At 43.0% G+C, this 21,364-nt stretch overlaps 1 protein-coding gene across 1 annotated transcript in view; it reads left to right on the plus strand.

Annotated features, from left to right (window-relative positions):
* Window positions 1–16,185: 16,185 nt before the first annotated feature.
* Window positions 16,186–21,364, plus strand: part of LOC115466359 — a 63,100-nt gene continuing 57,921 nt past the window's right edge. Inside the window, exon 1 of the mRNA XM_030197548.1 lies at window positions 16,186–16,275. Within this exon, the coding sequence (XP_030053408.1) occupies window positions 16,236–16,275 (40 nt within the window). The 5' untranslated portion in view covers window positions 16,186–16,235. The remainder of the gene's footprint in view (window positions 16,276–21,364) is intronic.

A 21,364-nucleotide genomic window follows, 5' to 3' on the forward strand; every position in this document is an offset into this window, starting at 1 on the left:
AAGTAAGGAGGGCTAAAAGGAAAGAAGTAGGTATAAAGGGGGGTTTTTGAGTGACAGTGTCTGACTGAAGTGAAGGTGAAAGTGAATGTATGGGTGAGAGAAGGTTTATTTAAAATTTTAATTGAGTTTGGGGTTCCATTATATGTGTAGTGGGGTGGAAAAGGGAAGCAGGTTTAGAAATTTGTATGAATGAATAGTGGTGAGCTTGGGAACAGTAAGGGGGTGATTTTGGGAAATAAGATATTAGTTTAGGGGAAAAGGAGTTGAGTGATTTGAGTGCATTTAAAGTAAAGGGTGAGTTGGAATGTTATCATATAATGCTGAAAGTGGAATGTTGTGAATAGATGCAGAAAGGGAGTGCTGGCTAGCCACTCTGGGTAGAATAGGAAAAAAAAATAAAATAGCATAGGCGAGGAAGATAAGGGAACTTTTTTATTACTTTATTTTAATAGTTTACTTGGGCCACAGTCTTTATTTAAAACTTCCCCCAGCAAAAAGAAAACTGTTTTATCGATTCAGGAAGCTAGGGTTCTGCCTACCTTTAATTTCATTAAGAGTAGGTTTAGGAGGAAGATCTACGGAGGAGAGATTTGCAGCTTGCCGTGAACGTCAAGGGCCCCACCGCAAGAAAGACTGCACTACATTTTGGAGAAAAGAAGAACTTCTATAGATAAGTGACTGAGTGTGACACCAGGGGTACTTTAAATAAGGAAAGGGCGAGAGGGATAAAGAAAGAGGGAAAGAAACTATATACTTACCTTAAGGATCCTGAGAGGTGAATGGTGTTGAAAAGAAACCTGTAAAAGAGAATTAGACACGAAGAATCAAATTCTTGTGATAGATAAGAAAAGGAAGACATAAGCATTACATGATAGTTGTATGAAAAAAAAATGAAAATAGAAAGGATAATACTTATCTGATCGATTCTCTGGTTGAAGAAAGGGTACCTGAAAAAGAACAAATTACAGAGTTATCCATTGAGTTAATTGTTAAATAAATTTGATATCTGTTATATGAAAGGTTGAATTTTTTTTTTAATTTGCATATAATAATCGGAAAGGTATTACAAGCCCCTCTGAAGGGACACCACCTTGTAAGTGGTGGAGGGGCTTCCGTGTTTCAATGACTTAGAGGGCTATGCTGAAGGGTTACCCATATCAGACAGGCCTCTGAGGAGAAACCAGACAAAGAGTGTCCCAAACTGGAGGATCCAAGATGGCGTCGAGGGAGGACGTACGTTAGTTGAGTTCCCATTTTACACCAGAATACCTGAAGAAGTAGGCGCGCTCCCCAGAGAATGGGGAAGAAAAAAGGCAAAGCCGTGGTGTTGTCCTCCTCGAACACGGCTGGGGTTCCGACCACTTCTCAGTCTACTTTGGAGAGATTCGGGGTCATAACGTCGGGGATATCGGTCCCTGCTTCGGGGAACAGCAAGGCTTTATTGCCGAATCTCAGTGGAGAGGGAGTGATTTTGAGTCCCTCTGTTGGCATGACCTCTCCAAGACCCGGAAACAGTAACGCTTCGCTATGGAGGTCGACAGTGGAAACACCCGAAGTGGGTTAGGATTCTCACGCGATCCGAGGAGGTCCTGGCGCAGCATTGACTCCGGATAATTAACCAACTGGGGGATTGGAGAGTGAGCTCTTCCCCCCCGAAGATATCTGGAGCGGTTTCTGTGGAGAAATTGGACCTGGTGAAGCCAAAAAATGTCATAATGGACGCACTATGGGAAGTGCTGCAGAGTGTGAATAATTCTCTTCTTCAGATGTCAAAAATTTTTCAGGAATAAATATGTGATTATACCAATACTTACCTAACAAAGTGGAAGTCCAAGATATAAAAATAGAAACTTTGATTACGGAAATGGTTTCTCTACGAAAATCAGTTAATCTGGTAATGAAGGACAGTCATGTTTCTTGTAAAAAAGTGGAACTTCTGGAGAACCAATTAAGGAAAAATAACTTGAGAATGATTAATCTTCCTAAAATACCCTATATAGAGAGTTATATTACTAGTGACTTTTGCCTTTGATTTAGATAGGAACAATGTTTTGAAATTGTATTTCCGATACATGGCTGATAGTTTTTTGGGTTCAGAGATAAATATATTTCCTGATATATCAAGGGAATCGCAGACTAGGAGGTGTGAACTCTTGGCTTTTAAGCCAAGAATCATTGCCCTAGGTGGGACCTTCCTAGAGCGAGTCCTTTGTAAGTGTTTTATTTCCTTATTACTTATTTGTTGAACCCAAGAAATTACAAGAGTTTGTGGAGTTAAAAGAACAGATGAAGAACCCTCTGCAGCAACTTCCTTTAGTTACCACTGTACCGGCTGCAATTACCGATTAACCTTCCTCCCTCAGAAAATATGAATTTGTAAGATTAACCACTTGGTGTTTTTCTTATTTTCTTTGAGATTGTTTTCCTGATCTTGGATCACCCAATTGTGGACAATTATATATATTGTTGTGAGAAAATGTTTTTTCTTTTTTCTTATATTAATTTCTGTTTTTCCTTACATTTACGTGATAAATGTGAATGTAATTAAGTAAAATGATAAATAAATTAAAAAAGGAAAGGTATTACAAGTAAATCTATTACGATAAATTTGTTATCGTATTTAAAGAAATTCTGAAGTGTTCAGAATAAATAAATTAGATAAATTCGGGAAAGAATTCCAAAATTAGTTTATTTTTCCTCTCCCATTCTTAGAGAGTGGGAGACGTGGTTAGTGTCTCTATATTACTCCCGGTGTTCTACACTTTAATTCCAGAACCTGGCTCGACTTCAACCATCCGGTTCTGGGAGATATACAGATTTCAACAGGAACACCGGGGGTGCAAGTTAGATAATCCCACATAGGGGTTGCCCATTTTTTGGACAATTTAATTTTGTTGCTTAGTGAAACTAGGAAGTCAAATTTGGTTATGGGACTGGGAAAGGGATTTTCCCTTTGCCAAATCTGGCTGAACAACTTCCTAATTAGGCAATAAGAATTGTTTTTTAATGACTATAAAATGATCTCTTGCATCTTGTTTGTTGAATCTGAGACACCACTTATGCTCAATTATTATGGTGAGTAATGCCCTCTTGGTTTTTGCTTACATAATTATAAACCTGCATGGACATGCTATTACAGTTTATCCATAGAAAGAGAGGAAAAGATTCACTTGTAATAGGGTTAGTAATACAACTCCCATCGGCTAGAGAATGAGGCCATAGAAAACAGGAACCACACCTGGAATGTTCACATGGGTGCCAGCCAGGGCCGATCTTAGGCAGGGACGACAGGAGTGGTTGCACAGGGCCTCGCACCTCCAGGGGCCCCGCGGCACTTCCTGTCGCTCCCTGCCATAGTGCCATTGATCCTCAACTGCTTTCCTTCCAGCCGCCCTGCATTTAAAAAGTCGCAGCTGCAGCGAAAAAGCAGGCTCGCCTCTCCTTTAAGCCTGCTCCTTCTCTCTCAGCGTGCACTGATGCAATTTCCAGTTTCCGCGAAGGTGGCACAGTGCACGCTGAGAGAGAAGGGGAAGGCTTAAAGGAGAGGCAAGCCTGCGTTTTCGCTGCCGCTGCAGCCGCCACTGCGACCTTTTAGACGAAGGGTGGCTGGAAGGAAAGGAGGGCTGTGATGGAAAACTGAGGGCACAGGTGGGGCTGGGGCTGGGGTTGGGAACTGAAACTCAGGGGGGTGAAAAGGGGAGCAAGTTGGGGGCTGGGGTGAGTCACTGGACATGGAGGGGAGGGCAGAGGAGAATCGATGGGATGAGAGGGGAGGACAGGGGACAGAGGAGAATCACAGGATGTGGATGAGAGGGGAGGACAGGGGGCAAAGGAGAATCGCTGGACATGGATGGGTGGGGAGGGCAGGGGAGAGAGGAGAGTTGCTGGACATGGATGGATGGAGGGAAGGGCAGGAGAAATGCTGGACATGGGTGGAGGTGAGGGAAAAACGAACAACAGTGGATCCAAAAAAAGGGGTCCTCTCACAGTTGGCGTCTTTCTAAACAAGGTCTTTATTCAAATCAATAAAACAACCCAACACGTGACGTGTTTCGGCCGAAAAGGCCTGCGTCAGGGGTCTATTAATCCTTCATGTAAAATACCTTGGAAATCAGGTAACTCTCAGTAAATAAACCGTTACCAGAGATATCATATGCGATGGGTCGCTGCACTTGTCTCTGCCAAAACGCTGTATGTCGGTCTGCACTCCACTGGCTACCTGTACAGGAGCGTATTATGTTTAAACTCTGCTCCTTAACCCACAAAATCACCTATGGGCTTGCTCTGGTCTATATAGTCCCCTTCATTGACCTTCCGCCCAGGAATGCCACGCCTGCATCTCAATCTTACCTCCATTTACACTTCCCAAGCTGCAAGGGTGTCAAGTATAAGAAGATTTTCTCCTCCTCTTTCTGCTACTGGTGCCCTAAATACTGGAATGCTCTTCCACAGCACCTCAAAACGCAGGTGGACCACTTCTTCTTCAAGAAGCTGCTGAAGACTTACTTATTTGCTAAAATTTACTCCCTCAACTACTCTGCTGATTGATATGCCCTTCATGATCCCCTCCCTGCTTAGTTTCTATTGTTAGTTGCTGCTCCCTCTGTCTGCCCTTTGTCCTCCCTGCACTATTTGCTTACATTGTAAACTTTCCTAACTTTTTTTATTTTTTTTTACTGTAAGCCACATTGTGCCTGCATGAGTGGGAAATTGTGGGATATAAATGAACCTTAAATAAATAAATATACAAGTTTTGCTTGATTTGTCTTTATTTGAAATAAAAGAAAATGTTTAAAACATATCTTGTCAACAAGGGGCTGGGTAGGGGCAGGACTGGGGGGGGGAGCCCCAGCGAACTGGTCTCCACAGGGCTCCGCAATTGCTAAGACCGGCCATGGTGCCAGCAGTCCAAAAATGAATTAATTACTTTACTTAGGCTTGTTACAACTGTCTTTCTAGTAAATGCTTTAGGTATGAGATCAAGCGTAGAACATATCTACATAGTAGGCCTTAATTTATATAGAATGTAGAGAGCAGGATGTCGAGGTTTGGACCAGGGGCATAGTCAGACAGCCGATTTTTGATGGGCTTGAGCCCAAGGTGAGTGGGCATGGAATTTGTTCCCCCCCCCCCCCCCCATTCCCACTCCACTCTCTATCCTCTCCCCCACAAACCCAAAATATTAAATACCTGAGCTGGTGGGGATCCTCAAACCCTGCCAATTGAAGATTTCCTCCTCCTCTTGCACCCAGTTCTCTTCCAAGCAGCAGCTGGCAGCATTTGCCTTGAGCTGACACTGCTGCCAGCTGGTCATGCTGGTGCGAAAACTGAGCATGTGCAGAAGGCCGGTGTCAGCATCAATTTGAGCTGGCGTTTGGAAGAATGCTGGTTGCCTGAGGAGGTAGAAGTCTTCAGCTGGCAAGGTTTAGGGAACCCTGCCAACCACAGCTAGAGTGCCTCAATTTTGGGCGGGCCAGAGTCCAAATTAGGTGGGTCCTGGCCCACCCAGACCCACCCATGGCTACACCACCGATTGGGACATGCTCATTTCCAGTGGTATTTTTGAACAGGGTCCCTTGATCTATAGCCTTTCTAAAATATATGCAAGAATGCACATGTATGTATTTGTCAGTATGTTCTCCAGGAGCAGCCATTTAAAAAATATATACATTGAAAACACGAACGTCATACTCCTGGCAGCTTCCATCTGGAGATGTTAGCACTTCCAAATGTAGCTACCCCATTTTACAAACCTACACATGTAAGTGCTCTCCGTGGAGTGAGGAAGGGTTCCAGAGGCGATCCTACCCGGGGGATTTATGATGCCTGTAAATTGGTTTAAAAGATTAGTATTTTTCCCTTTCTGATGAAGACTTTTGAAACTCGGCCAGAGTTAAAGGGAGCAGTTATTTTGATGGCAAGATTGGAATGGATGAATGATATGTGATTTTAATGAAGCACAAGCACGAGCACAATATACCCCACGGGAAGTGAAATAATTATGTGAATATGGGTGTATATCGCATTGTGGGTTGGTTTATGTAAGATATGTGGGGGAAGTGAGATCAGGGTGTCATGAATTAACATTTACCTCCTTTAGGTTCAAACAAATGTTGAATGGTATGTTTTATTATCCATGTATTAGATGGTAATAAGGAAAGCACCATAATTTATGGGTGGAGGTTTGAGCTCAAGTCTAGCAATATTTAATGTGAGTAGTTTATGACTTATACATATGTATTATAAATATACGCATACACCGGTGATTAAGATCTACTTGGGCTCAGCTGTATGTACATACACAAATATTAGGAGGTGGAACATCATATGTGCAATGATGGTTCCATTGTGACACCACCACATATTCCTCTTGGGGATATAATGGGTGTAAGCGGTATGGTCTGAGCACATTTAAAATAATTTAAAACACTTTATAGTATTTTTTTAAAGTGCATACATAAAAATAAAAAAAGATAAATTATTTTGAACCCAAGTTTAATATAGTGAAATTAAGTAATGAGGCCACAATTTTAACTTGGTTTCATTTTGAAGGTACAACAGAGCAGTGAAGAAGGCTGCAAATGGAACAACAAAATAGTATCAATCATAGGAGGAAGCAAAGTTTATTAAAGGACCCGACACAGTCCATGTTTCGGCAAACGCCTATGTCAGGAGTCAGATAAAGTCACAGCACAATGTTCAAAGTTTATTAAAGGACCAGACACAGTCTGTGTTTTGGCAAACGCCTAAGTCAGGCATTTGCCAAAACATGGACCGTGTCTGGTTCTTTAATAAAGTTTCACATTCTGCTGTGACTTTATCCGACCCTTGACGCAAGCGTTTGCTGAAACATGGACTGTGTCGGGTCCTTTAATAAACTTTGCTTCCTCCCATGATTGACTCCATTTTGTTGTTCCATCTGCGGCTCTCTTCACTGCTCTGTTGCACCTTTGAATTTGTGTTGCTGTTGCCCTCCGGGTTGCTTTATTTTGATTCATTTTGAAGGTAGAAGTTCTGAGAGAGGAGGACATTTCCCCGGTAAGAGAACATTATTTTGCTCTGTGCTTTGGGAACTTAAAGACTGGGGTTTAAAGGAGGAATTGTAGGTTATTGATAGGCAGAATAAAATAAATTTAAAAAAAAGCAATCTATCAACTAGTCTCTACACCCTTTTCCCCGTAGTTTTAAAATTTGGACTTTGTACCATAGCAATAACAGATAGCCTCTAACAGGCATAGCAGGACTTAATTTGGTTTCCACCCCCTCCCCAGCTCCTATCCACCCTTGGGATATCACTTCATTTATAGTCATTATTCTAATTAGGATAACAAGAGGAGTGTTTTCATTAGAGTTTTAATTACATCTTTATTAGTTTTAAATACATTTAATTAGTTTCTGGGAAGCAAACACTAAATAAAACACATTATACCATATAATCTTAAGCCTCTTTATATTCATCTAATAAAGTTTTAATTAAACAACTCTATAATACTAAGATGCAGACAACAGTCCAGCAGCGAGAGGACTGCTGTCCAGTCTTTTGCACTGAGTATCACATGTATGATTATCTCCCAATTGGTGAGAGATTATATGTATGTGCTCAATGAAAAGAGCTCCTAGCTTTCAGAGAATGAGACCATTCTCTTGAGGCTAGAGTAGCACACTTGGAGGAGCTGAGGGAGACAGAGAGGTACATAGAGGAGACCTACAGGGACATTGTAGTACTGTAGTCAGGACCAGCCGGGATGCAATATCCTCTTATACCAAGGATGTGTCTCCAGGAGCTTCTGCTTAGGAAGGAAGGGTTAGGATGGCTGTTTGTAGTTGGTGATTTAATTATTAGGCATGTAGATAGCTGGGTGGCTGGTGGACGTGAAGATCACCTGGTGACTTGCCTGCCTGTTGCAAAGGTGGCAGACACACGTCACCTAGATAGGATTTTAGATAGGGAGGAGCCGGCTATCTTGATACATGTAGATACCAAAGATATAGGAAAATGTGGGAGGGAGGTTCTGGAAGCCAAATTTAAGCTCCTAGGTAGAAAGCTGAAATCCAGATCCTCCAGGGTAGCATTTTTAGAAATGTTCCCCGTTCAACACGCAGGGACCAAGAGACAGGCAGAGCTCCAGAGTCTCAATGCATGGATAAGATGATGTTGCAGGGAGGAGGGTTTTAGATTTGTTAGGAACTGGGCAACATTCTGGGGAAGGGGGAGCCTATTCCAAAAGGATGGGCTCCACCTTATCCAGGATGGGACTAGGCTGCTAGCATCAGCATTTAACAAGGAGATAGAGCAGCTTTAAACAAGAAACTGGAGGAAGGCCGACAGTTGCTCAAAAGTGCATGGTTCGGAATAAGGTATCTTTCAGAGATATCAACAAAACAGGGAAGAAAGGGCATCTCAAAAGCAAGGTTGCACTAGAGCACATAATACACCAGGAGTCTTTATATAAAAAGCAGACAGATTTTCAGGATTGCACATTATCACTGTCAACTGCTGAGCAAGATGTAAATAGGAACAACAAACATAGTCTGAAATGTCTATATGTGAATGCCAGAAGCCTAAGAAATAAAATGGGAGAGTTAGAATATATTGTACTAAATGAAAAATTAGATATAATAGGCATTTCTGAGGCCTGGTAGAAGGAGAATAACCAGTGGGACACTGTCATACCAGGTTACAAATTTTATCACAGTGATAGGGTTGATCAAATTGGTGGAGGGGTAGTATTGTATGTTAAGGAGGGCCTTGAATCGAATAGACAAAATTCTACAGGACATACAAATATCTTGGAATCCCTATGGAATGAAATTCCATGTGTATAGGGGAAAAGGATAGTGATAGGAGTGTACTATCATCCACCTGGCCAGGATGAACAGACAGATGTAGAAATGTTATCAGAAATTAGGGAGGCTAACAAACTGGGGAGCACCATAATAATGGATGATTTCAATTACCCCAATATTGATTGGATAAATGTAACATCAGTGCATGCTAGAAAGGTGAAATTCCTTGATGGAATCAAGGACTGTTTTATGGCGCAGATGGTTCAGGAGCCAACAAGATCAGGAACAATTCTAGACCTAGTCTCTAGTGGAGCGAATGATCTGCTGCAGAAGGTAATGCTGCTGAAACCTCTTGATAACAGTGATCATAACATGCTCACATTTGATATAAGCTCTGGAGTAAGTTCACACAGGAAATCCAATTCGTTAGCATTTAACTTTCAAAAAGGAGACTATGATAAAATGAGAACGGTGAAAAAGAACTTAGAGGAGCAGCTGCAAAGTTCAAAAATTTACATCAGGCATGGATGCTGTTTAAAAATACCATCCTAGTAGCCCAAGCCAAATATATTCCATCTATTAAAAAAGGAGGAAGGAAGAACAAACGACAGCCAGCATGGTTCAAAAGTGAGGTGAAGGAAGCTATGAGAGCTAAAAGAAAATCCTTCAGAACATGGATGAAGGATCCAACTGAAAATAATAAGAAACTACATAAAGAATTGCAAATCAAATGCAAAGCACTGATAAGGAAGGCAAAGAGAGACTTTGAAAAGAAGATTGCATTGGAGGCAAAAATGCATAGTAAAAACTTATTTTAGGTACATTAAAATCAAGAAGCCTTATAAATAAATGATTAAAAATAAATAAAATCAAGAAGCCAGCAAAAGAATCAGTAGGACCGCTAGATGACTGAGGGGTAAAAGGGGCACTCAGGGAAGACAAGGCCATAGCGGAGAGATTAAATGAATTCTTTGCTTCGGTCTTCACAAAGGAAGATGTGGGAGAGATACCAGTGCCAGAAATGGTATTCAATGCTGACAAGTCAGAGAAACTGAATCAAATCACTGTAAACCTGGAAGATGTAATGGGGCAATTTGACAAACTGAAGAGTAGCAATTCACCAGGACCGGATGGTATACATCCCAGAGTATTGATAGAAGTGAAAAATGAACTTGCAGAACTATTGTTAGTAATATGTAATTTATCTTTAAAATCAAACATGGTACCGGAAGATTGGAGGGTAGCCCATGTAACGCTGATATTTAAAAAAGGTTCCAGAGGTGATCTGGGAAATTTCAGGCCTGATGTCGGTACCGGGCAAAATGGTAGAGACTATTATAAAGAGCAAAATTACAGAGCATATTCAAAAGTATGGATTAATGAGACAAAGCCAACATGAAGGGAAATCTTGCCTCACCAATCTATTCATTTCTTTGAAGGGGTGAACAAACGTGGATAAAGGCGAGCTGGTCGATATTGTGTATCTGGATTTTCTAATGGCATTTGACAAAGTACCTCATGGGATAGGAAGTAGTATTCTATTGTGAATTATAAACTGGTTAAAGGATAGAAAACAGAGAGTAGGGTTAAATGGTCAGTATTCTCAATGGAGAAGAGTAGATAGTGGGGTTCCGCAGGGGTCTGTGTTGGGACCGCTGCTTTTTAACATATTTATAAATGATCTAGATATGAGAATAACTAGTGAGGTAATTAAATTTGCTGATGACACAACGTTATTTAGTGTTGTTAAATTGCAAGAGGATTGTGAAAAATTGCAAGACGACCTTACAAGACTGGGAGACTGGGCATCCAAATGGCAGATGATGTTTAATGTGAGCAAGTGCAAAGTGATGCATGTGGGAAAGAAAAAATCGAACTATAGCTACATGATGCAATGTTGCACATAAGGAGTAACTGACCAGGATAAGGATCTAGGAGACATTGTTGACGATACTTTGAAACCCTTTGCTCAGTGTGCTGCGGCAGCAAGTAAAGCAAATAGAATGTTAGGTATTATTAGGAAAGGAATGGAAAATAAAAACGAGGATGTTATATTGCCTTTGTATCACTCCATGGTACGACCACACCTTGAATACTGTGTGCAATTCTGGTCAAAAAAGATAGAAAAGGTACAGAGAAGGGCGACGAAAATGATAAAGGGGATGGGATGACTTCCCCTATGAAGAAAGACTGAAACGGCATGGGCTCTTCAGCTTGGCGAAAAGACAGCTGAGGGGAGATATGATAGTGGCAAATAAAATACTGAGTGGAGTGGAATGGGTAGATGTGGATCGCTTGTTTACTCATAGTAAATGAATGATGGCAGATAAAGATCTGAACGGTCTATCCAGTCTGCCCAACAAGATAAACTCATGTTTTTGAGCACTGGAAATAGCGAGTGGTGGGGGCAGGCACCACATAGTAACATAGTAAATGATGGCAGATAAAGACCTGAACGGTCCATCCAGTCTGCCCAACAAGATAAACTCATTTTACGTGGTATGAGATACTTTATATGTATACCTGAGTTTGATTTGTCCCTGCCTTTCTCAGGGCACAGACCGTAAAAGTATGCCCAGCACTGTTCCTGTACTAAAAGTTCTGAAGCTAACGTTGAAGCCCCTTAAAATTTACACTCCAGCCCATCCATATCTATTCAGTCACGATCAAGGCACAGACAGTAGAAGTCTGCCCTGCACCGGTTTTACTCTCCAAATACCAGTGCCACCACCCAATCTCCGCTAAGATTCCATAGATCCATTCCTTCTAAATAGAATTCCTTTGTGTTTATCCCACACATGTTTGAATTCAATTACCGTTGTCATCTCCACCACCTCCTGCGGGAGGGCATTCCACGTATCTACCACCCTCTCCATGAAAAAATACTTCCTGACATTACTCCTGAGTCTGTCCCCCTTCAACCTCAATTCATGTCCTCTAGTTCTACCACCTTCAGGTCTCCGGAAAAGTTTTATTTGCGGATTAATACCTAGGACTAGGGGGCACACAATGAAGCTACAAAGTAGTAAATTTAAAACAAATCTGAGAAAATATTTCTTCACTCAACGTGTAATTAAACTCTGGAATTTGTTGCCAGACAATGTGGTAAAAGCAGTTAGCTTAGTGGAGGTTAAAAAAGGTTTGGATATCTTCCTAAAAGAAAAGTCCATAAAACCATTACTAAAATGGACTTGGGAAAATCTACTGCTTATTTCTGGGATAAGCAGCATAAAATGTATTGTACTATTTTGGGATCTTGCCAGGTACTTGTGACCTGGAAGGGCCACTGTTGGAAAAGGGATACTGGGCTTGATGGACCTTCAGTCTGTCCCAGTATGGCAACACTGATGTTCTTATGTACTTATATAGGATTAAGGAGAATGACTCCTTTAATCTCTTGTTTCAAGCATTTTATTAAAAAGTATGCATGCCTTTGAGCCAGAGTAAAACTTGATGTGGAAATATTTCCTCGTACAGGTATACATCCTGCTCCAACCCCTCCCAAACCATGACCCTATGAAAACTCTATATAATGGAGATTCCACATGTAATTAGCAGACTTCTAAAATCAATTTTTACATGTACATGTGATAGACATATGAATGCTGGTGTTTCCATCTAGAAATTATAAACAGGACTGTAAAAATAACCACATTGTGAAATTTTGCAGTAAAAACCTTGATTTTGAAGGTGATTTTAGAGGAGTTAGGTGCCACTTATACATCTAAAGAACAGATTTGCTTGGGTAAATCAACGCGCACGTTGCAGTATTTCATTTTATGAAGAGCAGAGCCTATAAAGGAAGTAAGATCTATTATTTTCATGTGCGTAGCATTTGGCATATCACAGTTACAGACCCTCGATGGAGGCAGAACACAGCAAAACAGGGCCATATTGGGTCAACATGAATTTTGAATTATGTAATAAACCTTTGAACTCTATTGGACTCCCAATTTGTTCTTCCAGTCTTCTCCTTGGTTGTCACTTTTCTACTTCTACTCAAACAAACTTCAATGCCTTTTCACACTAAAAAAAAGACACATAAGGGGTGGCAGGTAAAACCCTAAAAACAAAAGAGGAAACCTGCATGGAGTGGCAGGTATACCCCAGCCACCTTTCTGGGCAGACTGGATGGGCATGCTCATCTTTATCTGCCATCATTTACTATGTTACTATCAGGCTTATTTTCAAAAGAGAAGGGCGCCCATCTTTCAACACAAATCGGGAGATGGGCGTCCTTCTCCCAGGGTCGCCCAAATCGGCATAATCGAAAGCCGATTTTGGGCATCCTCAACTGCTTTCCATCGCGGGGACAACCAAAGTTCAAGGGGGCGTGTCGGAAGCGTAGCGAAGGCGGGACTGGGGCGTGCTTAACACATGGGCGTCCTCGACCAATAATTGAAAAAAGAAGGGCGTCCCTGATGAGCACTTGGGCAACTTTACTTGGTCCATTTTTTGTTATGACCAAGCCTCAAAAAGGTGCCCGAACTGACCAGATGACCACCAGAGAGAATCAGGGATGACCTCCCCTTACTCCCCCAGTGGTCACCAACCCCCTCCCACCCTTAAAAAAAACATTTTAAATATATTTTCCAGCCTCAAATGTCATACCCAGCTCCATGACAGCAGTATGCAGGTCCCTGGAGCATTTTTAGTGGGTGCAGTGCACTTCAGGCAGGCGGACCCAGGCCCATCCCCCCCTACCTGTTACACTTGTGGTGGTAAATATGAGCCCTTCAAAACCCACCAGAAACCCACTGTACCTACATGTAGGTGCCCCCCTTCACCCCTTAGGGCTATGGTAGTGGTGTATAGTTGTGGGGAGGAGGGTTTGGAGGGCTCAGCACACAAGGTAAGGGAGCTATGCACCTGGGAGCAATTTATGAAGTCCACTGCAGTGCCCCCTAGGATGCCCAGTTGGTGTCCTGGCTTGTGAGGGGGACCAGTGCACTACGAATGCTGGCTCCTCCCATGACTAAATGGCTTGGATTTGGTCGTTTCTGAGATGGGCGTCCTCGGTTTCCATTATCGCCGAAAATCGGGGACGACCATCTCTGACAACCATCTCTAAGGTTGACCTAAATTTCACGATTTGGGCATCTCCGACCGTATTATCGAAACAAAAGATGGACGCCCATCTTGTTTCGATAATACGGGTTTCTCCGCCCCTTTACCGGGACGTCCTGCGAGGACGTCCTCAGGAAAACTTGGGCGCCCCTTTCGATTATGCCTCTCCACAGGACTCATTTTCAAAGCACTTGCACTTACACTTACAAAGTTCCATATGTTATTATGTAACTTTTAAAGTCGAAGTTCTTTGAAAATACGCCTCCATATTAATTATTTTACAAAAGGCTCCGAGTTTAGCACAGACTTTTGGAAAATACTCAGGAAACTGTGAACATCTATTCAGAAAGTCCCCATTCCTGCCTAGATACCCTATGCAAACTGTTTTTTTTAGTGAATATAGATAGTTAAAAAAGGAATTGAAATATGTGCTGAAATTCACTGAAATTCAGTTAACATATTGAAGATTAAGTTATATGTAGATTTAAGGAACTGAGGGGTCCTTTTACCAAGCTGCGAGAAAAAGGGCCCTGTGCTAGTGGTGGAGGCCATTTTTTTTTCGCGCACCAGGGCCATTTTTACCACAGCGGGTAAGAAGCCCCCAAACATGGCCATGCAGTAAGAGAACTCTTTCTGTGTGGCCATGTGGCAGGGAGCCCTTACCGCCATCCATGGTAACCCAGCAGTAACTGATTACTTCTGGGTTACCACCATGCAAGCCATTTCCAGGGATTTTCTTTTTCCCCCGGAAATGGCGCATGCTCGGGGTGGAACTACTGTCAATGGCCACATTGGGCCGGCAGTAGTCCTGATTTAGCATTTTTGGAAGACCGCATTGGGCTTACTGACTCTTTGTAAAAGACCCCCTGACTGAAACCTTAAAGAACTTACTCCCCCAATATTCAGCTCACGGTGGTCAGCGATATTAAAGCCACTGACTGCCACAAGCTGAATCTAATCTAGATATTTAATGCCAAAACATGTCCACATGCCAGTACTGAATATCCACATCTTTGGTTGCAATCCTTGGTGAGTATTGGGGGATTCTGGAGTGAAAAAAAATAAATATAGGTTGATTACAAAAGAAGTGGAGGAGTGGCCTAGTGGTTAGGGTGGTGGACTTTGGTCCTGGAGAACTGAGGAACTGAGTTCGATTCCCACTTCAGGTACAGGCAGCTCCTTGTGACTCTGGGCAAGTCACTTAACCCTCCATTGCCCCATGTAAGCCACATTGAGCCTGCCATGAGTGGGAAAGCGCGGGGTACAAATGTAACAAAAATAAATAAAGTTGCTGCCCCTCTAAGTGGGACTAGGACAGGGGAAGCCTGTCCAAGTCAGAGTGTAGCCCTGTGAGGTTCATGGCTGGAAGTAAGGACAGCCTAAAGGGTCTATGCCTGAAAGAACTGGATTGATATCAGGAGTAGTAGAAACAGCTTTGGATTTATTCCTGACACAACAGGATGGATAAAGGACAGGAGAGGGTGTAAATCTGTACAGCTGTGAAGAAGAGGGGTCAATGGTCTTGAACAGAACTGTGTATATAAAGAATTTGAAGTGTTGACTGCTGGTTGCAGAAGTTCCAGTAAAGTTGGTGTGCATTTTAACAAACTCCTGGAGTGCCAAGTGATTTTTGATGAGAGAATGAGCACGTGGACTGAGAGAGGTGCCAACATTTATTTATTAGGATTTATTTACCTCCTTTTTTAAGGAATTCACTCAAGGTGGTGTACAGTAACATGAGTCTTTTCTTTTAAACTCCCAATACCCCTATCTCTATTACAGACCATTGACCCACTCCCAAGCTCATTCGATGGGAGCTGTGACAGTGTGAGTGGTGAGCCGAGTGGAGACAGAATAGAATACCGAGAGAGAAATAAGTTTTCTCTGTGATGCGGGTCTGGGTTGGATGAAGACCACTTATTAGTGGCTGCCCTGTGTGCCTACTCCATCCTGTGTATATCCTTTCGAAGGTGCACTCTCCAGACAATATTCTAAATGAGGTTTCACCAGAGTCTTATACAGGGGCATCATCACCTCCTTTTTCCTACTGACCTTTCCTTTCACTGCTATTTTGCAATTCTTGATGTCATCTTGTACAAGCTGTTAACAATGACCTCAATTGAAATGCTGTTTAATTTTGTTAAGCTAAAATGATTAGCTTTCTCCCAGTGTAGCCCTTGCAAGAGCTATTTTCCAGTCAATGATCTCCAGTGACAAAAGAGTTAAAAGTAGTAGCCAGCCAATATTGTCCTAGCCAATCACAGACTACCAGTAAGGTGTAGCAGGGCAAGGTGTAGGTTGTGTAATTCATTCATAAAGCACTGAACATCCCGGGCCAGTGCATTCTGCTCTGTGCTTTCTGAGGAAAAAGATCCGTCAGCATGTGTCCTTTTCTGGTAGTAACGTTTCTTGCACTGTGTGGTAAGTAACACTATATTTCAGCACTATTGATATTTAGATAAAAGGTTTGTTTTGTTGTCATTTTCTCATGAATATAAATTATGCAGAAACAAAGAATATAGAAATTGAATGGATTAATCAATGTTTCTGCCAAAACAGAACATTTAAGTGGATAAACTATAAAAATCCTTCAGGTTGTACTGTGCATAATAGGAGAATCATACTTTCTCTTGTACTGAAATGAAACATGATATGTAGAAACCATGAGGGAGAAACCAGATGAAAAGAAAGAATGTGTATATACAGTATAGAAAGAGAAGGTAAGAAGACAGAAAAGAAAGAAAGACTAGAGAATCCATGCGGGGTGGGCTGTGTTAGTGCTACTTAAGTGTGAAAGGAGAGTCGGCAGTAAGTTACAGTGATATGATAATTGACTTTTAATATCTAGAGACAGCTATTCAGAGACTTGGCAGAAAACTAGGATTAGCAATACGAGACATAAGACCTGCATCAGTAACCAGAGTTTGTACTCTGAGAATTCACAGGAACTAGGGGCAGTTATTATAAACTGAAGAAGCTGTGACAAAGATACTGAAAAAATTTGAAATTTGTCCTGAAAAACAGAGAGGCACACAGAGAGAAGCATGAAAATGGAAAGATCAAGAAAAGAAAATGGATGTAATATTGATTCCAATATTAAGACAAGACTAAATGCCTCAATGTAGGATCCTTATTAGTTGCCTCTTTCAGAAAACATTGGATCCTAACACAAGCTGAGCAGGCGGCACCTTGGCACTCTCCTTCGATCCCACGCCAAACATTACTTATATTAACAGTTGACACATTATGCAAGAAGACTGGAATTTATTATGGCTGCAGCATTCATCATCTTACATATGCAAAGACGTTTACAATATCGTACAGTTACAATCATGCATGCAGCTTACACTAATCAGCAATTAAATACATGGCTTGATCTTCTGTCTAGATCCTTTTTGGGCAAGGTGTCCAGCATTTTGAGTCACACAGCTCCCTCTACTTCCACCTTACTCACCAGGTAGATTTTTTGCTCCACCTGGGGCATGTACCATAGACATGCCTAGGCACTATCATCACTGCTTATGATCAGGGGTTACCATAAAAGCATATTCCCCTTCACAACCGTTGACTCTCTTTCTTGATACCTTCAGCCTCCCCATTCCGTACAAGTCTGAGGTAGGCACCGCCAATCATCTGTTACTCTGGCAACGGCCCTCCTCTGTACAAGAGGGGGACTGCCCCTGGTCTTAGACATCATCCATGCCACTGCTAGCATGAGACCAAACCACTTCCATTTGACCTTAATTTGGTCTAAGACATACTGCTGTGTACTCTTAACAGGCTAGGACCCATCACCATAGATCAAGATAGCAACATGTTGCTTATTGCGGTCTCCCCATCTACCCTCCTCATAGCTGTGCAAATTCCCCGGTATGCATATACACCCAAGACAGACAGTTCTGCCCATAGATAAAGAAGCCCACCTTGTAGATATAATGAAGTTGACTTTGTTCAGAATAGTGTTATGTCTGCTAGTCTTCAGCCAAGGGAGAGGTCCCATCTCCCTAACCTTTCAAGTCGCTACTTGTAACCATTGCAGGTACTAAGCAGCAATGGTGATCATGCAGTTGAGATAATATAGAACATGGCTGTTAAACCTGTGGAAAGCCAGGCTGGAATGCCACAACTACCAACTAATGAAGTTTGTTACCCTGCTTTTCTTCAAATAACTTATTTGTAGGAAAATGGCAGCTTCCATGTCTGAGGCAGTTGGTGCTAAACACCCAACACTCCAAGCATGATGAGGGGCGCATTACCTCAAAAACAATGGCGAATAAAAGATGCCATGCGAAGAATAGATTTTTTCAGACCATGCATGGCAGAAGCCATCTTTATTGTTCTGGCCCACCAGGCAAAGAATAGATTGATCTGTCAGGCAACGCATGACAAAAGCCATTTCCATTGTTCTAGCCCGGCAGGCCGAGCCTCTGCATGAGCAGTTGAGATGGAGTGTGAGGAATTGTAAAGAAATACTGAGAGTGGTAGGGAATTTATACAGCGTGGTAGGACTTGTAAAAGAAATAGCAGGAAACTGTACTTCTGTATACATCAAAATTAATAATAAAGAGGGTGGGTGTGCAGCCAGGTATGTGCCCTATAGTTCAATAGTAATGCCATTACCCCTTGAACACCACTGGAGGCAGAGAGCAGTTTGAAAACAAGATTATGCATATGCAAATCAGGGATAACATGGCTACATACCACAGTAGCTGGGCACGATCTGTTGCTTGCCACTTATGTATATGACCACCAATGGCCTAGTCACCTTTACGGTCTGGACTTTGACATACAATAAGTACAGTTGACAAGTACCTCCAGAGGGACACCCAAACTATCTTCCTGACCAAGGACCAGTAGTCTTGAGGAGACTGGTATAGCAACCAGAACATGTATTTCTTCAATGGAATATTCCAAGCTGAATGATACACTTGAGGAATGCACTGGGAATGTCATCAATGACAAGCACCCTGGTATATAAACCTGAGCAGATATAAGTGACAACTTGTGGAACCAATTATTTATTTATTTATTTAGATTTTGCTCACACCTTTTTCAGTATTAGCTCAAGGTGAGTTACATTCAGGTACTCTGGATATTTGTCTGTCCCAGGAAGGCTCACAATCTAAGTCTGTACCCGAGGCAATGGAGGGTTAAGTGATTTGCCCAAAATCACAAGGAGCAGCAGTGGGATTTGAACTGGCCACCTCTGGATTGCAAGACCAGTGCTCTAACCACTCTCTTGAGGGTGGAGTCCACCACCATGAAATTGTGGGGTAACTGAGACCTCATCAACACAGGTTCACCGTGTATCCGATACTGAGAATCAGTCTTTTTAGGGATCAAGGAGGCAGACAGAGGGAACAACCGGTTTTGCATAAGGACTTCCTTGAGTATCTTATGCAAAGGAGCCATCCCAGCCTCCTTAGGTGGAGAGGTGTAGTCCAGGACCTTGAGCATCTCAGCCCTGGGCTCATCCTCCACTTCCATAGGGAATGGAATAGCCTCAACCATTTCCCGCACAAACGAGTTAAAGGAAAGGCTCTCAGGAAGACAGTCTCCTTGCAGGTGGAGGGGAAGATTCAGAGGGAAACCCAAAAGACTCATCGGAGGAGAAGTAACTGGGATCTTCCTCTGACTCCCATGAATGCTCTTCATCAGTATCGGAAAGCACTTCCCTAAGTGAGCTCCAAGACTGAGCCTGCCTCGATGCCGAGGACCGACGTCCTCGATGGTGATGTCGAGAGGCTGACACCCGCATGGACTGCGGTGAAGCTTCCTCCACCAACGTCGAAGGGGAGTCAACCTGGGTTGCAGCCGACTTGCGGCACCCAGGATGGGGGACCTCACCGCAGGTGAAGGGCCAGATGCCACTGCAGCAGGCGGCATGGAAGGTGCAAGCAGGGCCCAGATGCACTCATCGAGAGCTGCCATCGGAGAAAGCTGAGGAGCCGGTGGAGCAGCCAGTGGCAGAATTGCTTGTTCAGGAGCAGGAACTGGACTGCTAAGAGGCTGACACATCGGCACCTCCTGTATGGAGGGGGAGCGGTCCTTCTGGTGCCGACACTTCTCTGGTGCTGAATCCTTCAACACCCCGGAGCTCCTGGCACCGTGTGTTGAAGGAGAACGGTGACGGTGCTTCTTTGCCTTCGCTTGATGCCCGTCACCGAGACTCCTCAATGCCGACGAGGATGACATCGAATCCTCACATCGCCTCAGGGTCGGGTTTGATGATGGTCGGCCCCGTGGGGCCTGCACAGCAGGAGGCCTCGAGACAGGTGGAGACCCACTCAATGCCTCACTGCTCCCAGCGTGTCTTGGCCTCTCAGCAGCCATTACCTGTGCTCCTGACGTTGATGCATCCCTCGATGTTGACGCCATCAACCTCGGTACCGATGCCAATGCCAACGTCGAAGGACTGGATCAAGCCCCAAAAGGTTTCTCACATTGGGCTTCGAGCTACTTGGGTCCATTTATTCATATGAAAACACAGAGCACAACTAGTTGGGTATGGTCGGGCCCAAGGTACTGGATACACCAAGAATGGGTATTAGTACCTGAGATGGTCCGGTTGCACTGAGTGCAACGTTTGAAGCCGCTGGGTATCTTTGATGACATGGAAGGAAAAACGGCACCGGTGAAATCAAAAGACTCGATTGTGCCTAGTAAAAAGGGCACAAAAAAGGGAGAAACCCGACCATGCGGCCTAAAAGTGGCCATGTTGAAAAAGAAAGAAAACTTAAAACAAGGGAAAAAAACTGAGGATTTAAAAGGAAAAAAACACAGCCTTTTTTTTTTAAAGAAACTAAATAAGACGGCAAAACTTACGCGAAAAAATCGCTGAAAAGAAGGCTCTTCATCCCAGGCAAAATGAGGAGCACAGGAGGAACCTGCTGCACCTCGTCATGGAAAAAAGATACTGAGGTACGTGCTCACGCCGCGGGCAAAAGTTAGTCCGCGCATAAGCAGTGTGCGCTGTACGTGCGCCAGAAGGCTCTAGCAAAGATTTTGATTTTGCTATGGTAAATGCCGATTCCTGGGCCAACGCGGACGTCAACCCACGTGTGAGAATAATGCAGCCTGCTTGTTCTCAGAGAATTACTTGTTTGTGATGGGATAAATGAGAAACTCCTTAGGAGACATTTATCTTTTGCGGTACATAGCTTGTGTTTGTTGTAGATTAAGGAATTAGACACTGGTAACATAAGACAGCATGATTAGTAAGGAGGGAATTTTGTGAGAAACAATAGGGAAGGAATTTCGTAAGACTATCTGAACAATTTTGTAGTGCACCCTAAATTGACGAGAGATGGGTGCAGTGGTGTGCTGGAACGGGCTCTCATGGGCTCGCGAGAGCCATTTGTTAAGTTTTAAAGAATTTTGGGAGCCGGTTGTTAAAGCACCCCCCCCCCCCCCCCCTGGCTACTTTAACAACTGGCTCCCAAAATGCGGGCTCAAGCTCCCTCCTGAAGTCTCTTTTACTTTGGTGGCAGGGATGCTGAACCCTGCCAGC

Source organism: Microcaecilia unicolor, chromosome 3 (assembly GCF_901765095.1).
Source record: "Microcaecilia unicolor chromosome 3, aMicUni1.1, whole genome shotgun sequence".
Lineage (NCBI taxonomy): Eukaryota > Metazoa > Chordata > Amphibia > Gymnophiona > Siphonopidae > Microcaecilia > Microcaecilia unicolor.